This window comes from Chaetura pelagica, unplaced genomic scaffold (assembly GCF_000747805.2).
Source record: "Chaetura pelagica isolate M959 unplaced genomic scaffold, ChaPel_1.0 scaffold55, whole genome shotgun sequence".
Taxonomy (NCBI): Eukaryota; Metazoa; Chordata; class Aves; order Apodiformes; family Apodidae; genus Chaetura; species Chaetura pelagica.
In genome coordinates, this window is record NW_009953571.1 from 5,196,059 (window position 1) to 5,207,244 (window position 11,186).

The window sequence follows — 11,186 nt, forward strand, 5'->3', positions numbered from 1 at the left end:
TCCTGCTGATAAGTGGCCTGAAACCTAACCTTCTCTTTTCCTCCAACTAGCACATAAAACTTTCAGGAAGGGCACTCATGCTTTCCTAGGATGAAGCTTCACCCTTACAATCAATGCGGTATTGAGTCAGGCAAGGAAGCAAGCACAGTTATCTTTCCCAGCCAGAAAGCTGTTCAGCAGAATTTCAGCCAAAGGCTCAGCACACATTTTAATTGAAGAGAAGGAAAAAGCATCTGAAATGTAAGAATGTTTGTGGGTGGTAGGTGCAAAACTAGAGGAAATAAAATCAGCAGAAAAATTAAATCTATTGACATTTGTAATTCAGCAAATTGTTTTCTCCTCCTCCACTAATCACTAAATTGATAGGGTTGAGTTAATCAGTGTAGAAGGAAATTAGTTTTAATGACAAGTATTTTTTTCTGCTGTTAGGTCTGGTAGCCTTCCTTGGCACTAGAAGCTGAAGTGGCTGAAGCCTTGAGCTGCAAGCTGTAAACTCTCAAATAGATATGTTGAATTCTTACCAAGTAAAGTGGCAGAAGGCCCCAGAGCCAGCTCAGGCTATAGATAAGGAAGTTCCATTCATTAACAGAGGCTGCGACCTTAGCGATAAGAAAATTGCCTAGAAACAATGAAAGGACCCAGTGAAGAACAGGAAGATCCCTGACCCTAATATCATTACTGGTCAGATCTGTCATGTGAAGGGTGAGGAACTTTAACTGTGAAGGTATAAATGCCCAGGGATTTCTTTGTTCAGGGTTCCTTTTCAGAGACACCCTGTAGCATTATCAATAAAGAAGACTTTGTAGGAAAATCTCTTTGCAGCTTATTGATTCAGTGGAAACCTAGAGTCGAACTCCTTTATGGTGGATGGCATGTGCAACTTCCATAACATCATTCTACAAACAAGATTATGTATATTGCCACCAGCCTATAGTTTTATGATCTTGTGAGCAAGAAGAAGACATATATATTCCAAGGCATCAGCAGATTGTTCAGTTACTGAAAAATCCCTTTATAGAAACACAAGCTGACAGTGTCAATCCAACATTTGTACTAAACTCTTCCAGATCTGGGTTATTGGCTACCATCCAGTTTCTTCCCTTTTTGCTTTGCTTCCCCCCTTTTGTCTTGGTGGCAGGATTACTTTTCCATTTGATAAGATAAAGGCTTCACCATCTTCTTTATTAGAAACAGTAACCTTTTCTCTCATTACAGAGACTGAGTTCACTTTTGAGCAATGCCACTGCTCTGTGTCATCATCCTCTCCCCCATTTCTGGTGAGTTATTTGAGATGACTTCACAGCACCAAGTGATGCAAAATTCCAGCTAAGTGATAATGCCAAATTAATATTTTACATCTCCTGTTGGCTGAGATGGGCTGCAGGCATGAACTCAGGTGCTGGAAAGGCTTCCCTTGGTTTTACAATTGTGTTGCAGCCCATCCTTTCTTTATTTCAAATATCCTGGGAAAACTCCTCTTTTCCTTTCCTGTGCAGTCTTCCCTGGAAGCAAAAGAAGTTGACAGCATACAATGCTCTGTATTCCCGAGAGCACTACTACAATCTTCAGTCTGTAAAGCCTGAACAATCTGCTTTTATTGCTCCCAGGTGAGTCACTTAGTCTGGTGCTACCTGTCAATTCAATTGCTCTACAACTAAAAGGAACTAAAAATAGTCCTTTTGATTAAGATGGATTTGTGGAAAAGTAAAACTTGGGGAGAAACAGCCAAAGGACAGTTCAGTAAAGCATTCTCCTCAATAAGCAGCTAATTAGCTTTCCTTCTCCTGCACATGTACATACATATGTAGACCCATCTCTCTAATCAAGAACATGTAAATGGTCTTTCTTTGTTGTAAACACCAAGCTGAAGCCTGGAAGTCATTCAGAGACCTGTTTAATCAGTCTGCACATTGCACAAGTAAAGTGGCAGAAGGCCCCAGAGCCAGCTCAGGCTATAGATAAGGAAGTTCCATTCATTAACAGAGGCTGCGACCTTAGCGATAAGAAAATTGCCTAGAAACAATGAAAGGACCCAGTGAAGAACAGGAAGATCCCTGACCCTAATATCATTACTGGTCAGATCTGTCATGTGAAGGGTGAGGAACTTTAACTGTGAAGGTATAAATGCCCAGGGATTTCTTTGTTCAGGGTTCCTTTTCAGAGACACCCTGTAGCATTATCAATAAAGAAGACTTTGTAGGAAAATCTCTTTGCAGCTTATTGATTCAGTGGAAACCTAGAGTCGAACTCCTTTATGGTGGATGGCATGTGCAACTTCCATAACATCATTCTACAAACAAGATTATGTATATTGCCACCAGCCTATAGTTTTATGATCTTGTGAGCAAGAAGAAGACATATATATTCCAAGGCATCAGCAGATTGTTCAGTTACTGAAAAATCCCTTTATAGAAACACAAGCTGACAGTGTCAATCCAACATTTGTACTAAACTCTTCCAGATCTGGGTTATTGGCTACCATCCAGTTTCTTCCCTTTTTGCTTTGCTTCCCCCCTTTTGTCTTGGTGGCAGGATTACTTTTCCATTTGATAAGATAAAGGCTTCACCATCTTCTTTATTAGAAACAGTAAACTTTTCTCTCATTACAGAGACTGAGTTCACTTTTGAGCAATGCCACTGCTCTGTGTCATCATCCTCTCCCCCATTTCTGGTGAGTTATTTGAGATGACTTCACAGCACCAAGTGATGCAAAATTCCAGCTAAGTGATAATGCCAAATTAATATTTTACATCTCCTGTTGGCTGAGATGGGCTGCAGGCATGAACTCAGGTGCTGGAAAGGCTTCCCTTGGTTTTACAATTGTGTTGCAGCCCATCCTTTCTTTATTTCAAATATCCTGGGAAAACTCCTCTTTTCCTTTCCTGTGCAGTCTTCCCTGGAAGCAAAAGAAGTTGACAGCATACAATGCTCTGTATTCCCGAGAGCACTACTACAATCTTCAGTCTGTAAAGCCTGAACAATCTGCTTTTATTGCTCCCAGGTGAGTCACTTAGTCTGGTGCTACCTGTCAATTCAATTGCTCTACAACTAAAAGGAACTAAAAATAGTCCTTTTGATTAAGATGGATTTGTGGAAAAGTAAAACTTGGGGAGAAACAGCCAAAGGACAGTTCAGTAAAGCATTCTCCTCAATAAGCAGCTAATTAGCTTTCCTTCTCCTGCACATGTACATACATATGTAGACCCATCTCTCTAATCAAGAACATGTAAATGGTCTTTCTCTGTTGTAAACACCAAGCTGAAGCCTGGAAGTCATTCAGAGACCTGTTTAATCAGTCTGCACATTGCACTCAGACACAAAGAATGCATCAAAAGAGAGGAAGGAGAGATGGAGACAGTGAAAAATTGACAAGAAATTGGGAGAGAATCACGCTAATGAGGGAGAGAGACACACTATGAACAAAGGGGTGGGGAAGATGAGAATCACAACAGAGAAAAAGCAATGGCTAAAGAAAAAAAAAGCAGTGATGAAAGCAACAGTAAGAGTAGAAGCTTAAGGGGGAAATATTTTCTCTGCCATGAGAATACAGGGGTTGCTGTAGCTGCTGGGGATAAAGCAGCCTTCTCCTCATATAGGCATATATTGATTATTCAAGATTATTCTGTCATAAGAGGCAATAGTTCTGTACAATTCCTCCAAAAAAGCAGAACACTGTATACCTTAACACTTCCCTCCATCCACAGCACAAATTAAATAATGGCATCCTCCTGTGGAAATCGCCACACGGGCTAAGATACAAGCCCCAGAGAGGAGCAGTGCCATGATAAACCACAGGTGCTACACGAGCAATTTCACTGAAGTGAGATTGATCATCATCTCCACACTATCCTGCAAGCCCATCACTAACTCCTACCTACCCAACACCCTCCTGTCCCCAGCTAGTCCAGTTAAAAGAAATAATTCAAGTGACAGCTGAATCTCACTACCACACTGTTCTCTCTCCCTGCTCACATGACTGAACAGAAAAGCAATGCTGCCAAGTGTTTAAAACACATTTTCCTTTCAGAGAACTCAGAACAAATTTTAAAAACAAAGCAAGACTTCCCACTGAGTAGCTCACCTTCATTACATAGTGTATCACTCTTCTAATCTATGGAGCCCAGCTAGAAATAACAGAGATGTTCTTTCCTGAACCCAAAAATAAATGTATTTCTTAAATATCACGATAAAATTCTGAGTTGGATAACTAACAAAGTACCACATCAATCCAATCTGAATTGATGCAAACACCATATAAACCTTATATTTATGTTCAGAACATTATCAACATACACTTTGCTTCTTACCTGTCATTTCTACCTTCATATTCTCTTCCTTCCTTACATATTCTTCCAGATTTGACTCCTGCATGGAAACAGATGATCTTACATCATGCTGAGCCACAGGCAGAGATTCCACAAACTCCTCCGGTCTGTTCCGTTCTATTTTTAATTCCTTTTTCTGTCCTTCATTCCCACCACGTCGTGACTTTAAGAAAGCAACTAAACTAGAATCTGCAAAGAGACAGACAGAGAAGTGACAGAAAGTCTCCAAATAATTTGTACGCCTATAGGTCCTGCTATTTATGTTTTAGTCTCCTCATTCCACATGCCCTCTTCTTCTGCTCCAACTTCACTTCTTTTCAAACTGAGGCACTTACCTGCTTTATGACCTTTCCAGCACATAAGCTGGGTACAACTGACTGGTGAGGTGACACCAGAGGAAGAGGTGGATAAACATCTTTCAAGATCAAGCAAAAAAAAATTCTAGTTATTCTCCCAGCTTACAAATAAAGAGATAATTGTTTCTGTCCCCCTCACTGCCACTGAAAAGGCACATCCAAACAAGTTTGTGGTGAGAATTCTGGTCTGTGATTTATGGGAGGAACGCAGGTCTGACACTTTGCCTACCCTGTCTGTGGACCACTCAGTGACATCTGAATGCTACAAGAATACACCAAACACACACTGCAAAAAAAATTACCTGCTCTTTACTGAATTGCACCAGATCTGCAGTGCATGGTCTAGATACTACATTAGCAGGAGATTTTGTTTGTTCTGAACTGAGTCCCCATCCTGAGAGTCAACTGTGGTCTGACAACATGAACAGAAGTGGCCATTTTCTTCATGCTTTGGAGGAAAAGAGGGACATTTGGGAGGCAGAGGTGTTTTGAAGGACAGATAATATTTCTATGGCTCTAAAATACAAAAATGTCACAATATCATAACTTTACTTCCACATCTTCTACAGATATCCCACATCATTTTTGATGGAGTGCATTTTCTCCCTGGATATTCTCCATCTAGAAGACTGGCTGTTGGGATGCTTATGCCAGAGGTGAACACCAAGAACCTGTACATTGTGCTTCTGAAAGGTACAGAGATACTCCAGTAAGCAAAGTCAGAGATGTATACAGTAACAGAATATAACACCTACATTGGTTATTTATTCTTTGGAGGACTAAGGACAAGAAATTCAGAAATGTTCCATATCCAAGAGAAGTAATCCAAAAAGGAAACTACTCCATATCTCTGAAACAGGTCAAAGAGGATGCAGGATCTAACCCACACTTTTGATTGTTACACACTCTCCTCATAATGAAGTTAAAACCTCCCTTGAAGAAAGAGAGACACTCAGTGCAGTCTCATTAAAGAACTCATCTTTTTTCCCTGAACGCAAGCAGAGCTCTCATGTTCTCACACTTCACTGTACACCATAAGGAAAGGATTTTATTCATTATTTCATTCTGTCACACAAACATTGACTGTCACTGATGATGTCAATCTGTGCACAGTGTGTCAGAAAGTAAGCCTATTCTTGTCCAGAGTCTCCATGAGCAAAACAAGAAGATATTCAACAGTAAGACCCAGAAGACACTGCCCAGGATGCACTTGCCTGCCCATCCTCATAGTCCACACCACAGAGTTTCATCTGCTTCATAACTAAGAGGTTAATTCAGAGACTGGGGCAGCATGAAACACCAACAAATTATTCACACTCCTGAATATGGAGAAAAAGTCTCTTTAATTCATACCTCTGTGCCTGTCCAGTTGCCAAGTTCATCCGAAAGCCAGCAAATGAGTTCAGGAGTTGCTTCATCATGCATAATTCCTTAACCACAGATATTTTGGGAATGCCAAAACTACTCCCAGTTTCTTTAAGGCCTCAAAGACTGAAAGATCTACAATTTTAACCCATGGGGCATACAAATAAATACATTGTTTCCGAAAATAATTTATTATTCAAAAATACTTAAAATACATCCTATCCTTTTAAAACTTCCTAAATATTCACTTCACTAGCATCCCAAAGGACCAAGTGTGGGAACAAGGAGCAAGGATCGCAAATCAGTCCTAAGAAGCACATGCATAAACAAGGTATTTCTCATACACGTGCCATTATTATATGCAGTGAAGTCAATAAAAAAAAATAAAAATGTCTTTTTCACCTGTTAGTTTGGAGAGCTCAGCTCTCTGAATGAAGTTTGTGTCTAAAGATTCTGTTTGCCATTACTTAGCACAGTTTCTTTGACACCTTTCCAGTTATACCCTTGCTGGTTATAACAAAGCCAAGTTCATTAATATGATTTTTAAGCTGCACCCACAAGAGTCTTATGCAACTGCCACTCACAGCTCATTTGATGCTAGAGAATCTGAAATTATGAGAATTTCAAAAACCCTTGTCTGCCACCTACATCTGTACATCTGCTCTTCTCAAGCATTACAAAAAAGTCACAGAAACCAACGTAGACAAGTTTTACAGTGCCCTTGATCACACAAAGTCAGGGTTCTCCCCCATCTTGTCATCAACTGTCAGCAACAGGCATTCCCAGAGCACCACTGCAGACCTGGCTCCAAACCAGAGACCACACCAACTGGCTGCATCCAACAGCCAGGTAATTAAAACCTTTTTTCAAGAAATTCAAGGCTAGTTTTAAGTTCTCCTCTACCAAGTACAGATTCAAACTGAAACCTCCCACATGCCCACATGTCTCCCCTATCTGGGTACTGAGGGTTCCAGCTCAAGTCTTAGGTATTCTGGAGGGGAAGACCAAGGGTGCTCTCTCACCTTAGCATTACCATGGCAGTCCTAAGTACACCTTTGCTTTCTTAGCTGTTTCAGACAACTACCTTTTAGGACCTCAATACGTTTATATGTAATTAGGCATTTGATGTGTAAAGCGACTGAGTGCATTGACCATCTTATCCCACAGCAAAAGGAAGACAGGACAGACTTAAGCTAAGTCCTCTCTAAGTGAGGAGTAAGCACTCTTTAATTCCTTCACACTTCATTCTTACTCATAAGCTACATTATCCACATACACAATGAGCAGCAACCCCAAGCTCCCATCTTTGATCTGTCAATTTTATGAGACTTCAAGACACCTACACATTCAAGAAATTTTCATGCCTCTAGGAGAATTAATGCTGGGAAGCACTTACCCAGCTGAGCCAGAAGCCTCTTCTGCTCCTGCAGGATCTCTTCCTCAGACATGGACTGCAGCTTCTCCAAGTTCTCTTTATGAATAGCCTGAGCTTCCTGCTCACTCTTTTGGCTTCCAAGACCTTCTCCCGTTATGAGACAAGGCCGCTGAGAGGTCAAAAAGTCACCAGCTTCACCTGTAAGATCCAGCAGAGAAAGAAGTTAGTGATCTAAGTGTCTACAGCTTTTTCCATTTTGTCATTATCAGGCTTGCATAATTTATTTATTTTTTTAACACTGGTAGCCAAGTTAAAATAGGAGTAAAGAAGTTCAGTTTAGCTTAAAAAAAAAATGAATTGAATTTTCATCCCATGTCACAACAAAAGGCCATTTCCACCTTGTTTCTTCAGGAGTCGGAGGAGGGATGGGGGGAAAGAAATTTTGTTTCTTTAATGCAAAGCAACAGCAAGAAAAGGCAAACTGAAGCATAAGTCACAACTTATGAGCAAGAGCCTTCTTTCAAGTAAGTGAATACTAGATTCTTTCTCTGCCCAAGAAAACCTGAACACACATTTGTATGTCAGGTGAGCCACGACCTAGTATGTATCTGTTGAGTTAGAAATAGAATTCAAATCCTTTTGTAACCCAGTTTCCAGAATGATACAGGATCCATTCTCAACACAAACATGTTTGCTTGTAACGATGTCCTGTATTCACCTTTAAGGGTTAAACACATAAAAAGTTCTGGTGGAAAAAAGGGGGGCATTTTTCCTACCCTGAAGATAATCAAGTCTCCTTTATCACCTGATCTAAATATTTTAAAGGCTCATTTCAACTATCTCTAGTAGCAGGGTAACATGCTCCTTCAGTCAGAGGGAGACTCTCCAGCTGTCCTGTAGCCTTTCATAACTGCACTTCAGCCACAACAACCCCAGGCAGTGCTACAGGCTTGAGGTGGAGTGGCTGGAGAGCTGCTCAGCAGAGAGACCTGGGGGTGCTGTTTGACAGCTGGTTGAACATGAGCCAGCAGTGTGCCCAAGTGGCCAAGAAGGTCCTGGCCTGCATCAGGAATAGCATAACCAGCAGGACCAGGGAGGTGATCCTGCCCCTCTACTTGGCCTTGGTGAGGCCACACCTTGAGCACTGTGTGCAGGTTTGGGCACCACAGTGTAGGAAGGACATTGAGGTGCTGGAGAGGGTGCAGAGAAGGGCAACTAGGCTGATAAGGTGTCTGGAGAACAAGTCTTACGAGGAGAAGCTGATGGAGCTGGGGCTGTTCAGCCTAGAGAAGAGGAGGCTGAGGGGAGACCTCATTGCTCTCCACAGCTACCTGAAAGCAAGTTGTAGTGAGTTGGGTGTTTGCCTCTTCTCCCTGGTGACTAGCAATAGAACACAGGAAACAGGGCCAAGTTGTGCCAGGGGAGGTTCAGGCTGGATTAGCAAAAATGTATTCACTGAAAGAGTGGTGTGGCACTGGAACTGGTGGAGGCACCATCCCTGGAGATGTTAAGAAAATGGGTAGACGTGATGCTTTGGGAGATCATTTTTGTGGTCACAGGGGTGTAGGGCTGACAGTTGGACTTGGTGATCGTAAAGGTCTTTTCCAACCTTAATGATTCAATGATTCTATGACCTGACTTTGTGGCTTCATTCCTTATGTTTTGTTCATATGCTCCATATAGTGATTTGGAACATCCCTATGACCCTAAACCAGCCAACCCTGAAAGCATGAAAACCCTGTTCAAACAGCAGTAATGACACTCATCACAACATCAGTAAGGTTTGATGACATTTTTGCAGCAGTTGTGTTGCATACTGAGAAGAAAGACCTGAGCAGCCAGAGTGGCCTGATAAGAGATTCAGCAAACTTCCCACCATTAGCAACTGAGCTGAGGGTTACCAGGCACAAACGCTTTGTTACTACAGGAAACTGAGCTCCCCCTCTTTTCCTCTTGCCTCGAGTGATCTTTTCACAACAAGGTCTCTGAGGAGGCCAAGCCATTTTCTGATCCCTCTGTTGTGCTACATTTCAGAAGCATTCTACTTCAAGAGGATTTTTCCTTTGAGATTTCTCAGACAGAAGTACACAGGTACAATTGTAACAGGATCCACAGTAAGCACAGTATATTGAACTGGCTGGTGGATTTGTGCCCACACAGCACAGCATGCCTTGGGATTCTCTTACCCGTTCTCTGACACAGTTCAGGGCAGACAGAAACTTTAGCCAAATGGCAATAACCATCAAATGACATCTGCCCTCTATTTCGATGTGAAAAAGAGGGTAATGGGGAAAAACCCAGACACATTGTAGTCCTAAGCAAATAGGACTGCCCAAGAGAGAAATAAATTTTAAAAAAAAAGGTCTGATATGCTGGTACAAGTTGAATTGGCTTCATGTTTCCTTGTTATGCTGCTGTCAGACAAGTAACTGCTGGAGGTGGCACTGACTCATCAGTACTGCCTCACAGCATTCCTTATGGAGCAGAGCCACAGAGTCATGGCAGCACATCTGGTGACAGAAGACTGAACTTATGGCAGGAGTGGGAACCTGCATCATAGTGGTCTCAAACACCTTCATCTGACACAAAAAGAATCCTCTTCCTAAAATTGTGGAAATCAATGATGAAACAAGAAAAACTTTACATAGAACAGAAAGGAAAAGGAGAACAAGAACTTGAAAAAGAAATCTATTTGGCCCAGTGTGAAGCAAAGATGAAAATGGTGAGAAAACCCAATTTTTAGTATGTTACTGGTCCCGGACCATTTCAAATCTTTGTCATACCCCAGACATTCCAAGTGACCTTAAGATACCTAAAGTGAGGACAACAGTGCTACCCGACCTTAAAGGTGCACCGATGTTACGGTTACTAAAGTTATGTAAATACAGCGGGCTGGACAAACAGAACCTTCTCCACATACCATCCCTGATCCTGGGGAGAGGTGCCTCTTCTGCTGATCCCTCAGGATCCAAGGCACCCAGAGCAGCTGATTTCCCTTGCAGGCACTCGGCAGCAGAGGGAGCTGTTGCTGCCTTTTCAGCAGCTCTTCTCGCTGCCATCTTTTGTGCAAAGATGCTTTTTCTTCCACACCCCGCCTTCACCTGCAAACAGGGAAGCCATGTGTCACCACTTTCCCCTCCAGACTCCCCCGCACACCTGCCTCTAGCAAATGTATAAATCTGATCCTAAAGACATCCTCAGATCAGACCTTGAGACACGACTCATAGAAGCTACTGGCAGCCACCTGCCCTTCTCTGTGGATGCACTATTCCTTTTTTAACACCCAGTTCAATGCTAGGACAGAGAGACAAAAATATGAACGTTTTTGCTACTTAGAGAAGGAAGATGATTAATTATGAGTGAATTCAAGCCAGGCAAGTACACCTAAAATATCACTAAACACAACTGTTCCAGTTTTCCTGCTGTTTGGAAACCCTGAATAGCTGAATACTTTGCATTTCTGAGGATAAATGGGGCTGTACTCTACTGTGCTCACCACATGCTTGGAAAAGGCCTCTTATAAGGTGATTAGAGAGCAGCAGGGTGAAGAGATTTACACAGTAAGAAGTGGGCAAGTAGTGCTAAAATAATCCTGACTAAATTACTGTGCTGTTTGCCCAGGCAATGGAAGGGCATGGCTCTGAGCAGCCTTCCACAGGATGCACAGAAAATCCAAAGTAGACTGAGCAAAAAAACTCTTGCATGTCCTCAGCTCAGGGAAGAAGCTTAAAAGGCAGTCTGAACATTTGGTTTCTGCTTTGTGCA

At 42.0% G+C, this 11,186-nt stretch overlaps 1 protein-coding gene across 1 annotated transcript in view; it reads right to left on the reverse strand.

Annotated features, from left to right (window-relative positions):
- The window catches only part of RPAP1 (RNA polymerase II associated protein 1), a 37,404-nt gene that overhangs the window by 23,406 nt on the left and 2,812 nt on the right, over positions 1 to 11,186 (reverse strand). Inside the window, exons 4-6 of the mRNA XM_009999572.1 lie at positions 10,342 to 10,522; positions 7,443 to 7,619; positions 4,308 to 4,514 (exon numbers count right to left, since the gene is read on the reverse strand). Of these exons, the coding sequence (XP_009997874.1) occupies positions 4,308 to 4,514; positions 7,443 to 7,619; positions 10,342 to 10,522 (565 nt within the window). The remainder of the gene's footprint in view (positions 1 to 4,307; positions 4,515 to 7,442; positions 7,620 to 10,341; positions 10,523 to 11,186) is intronic.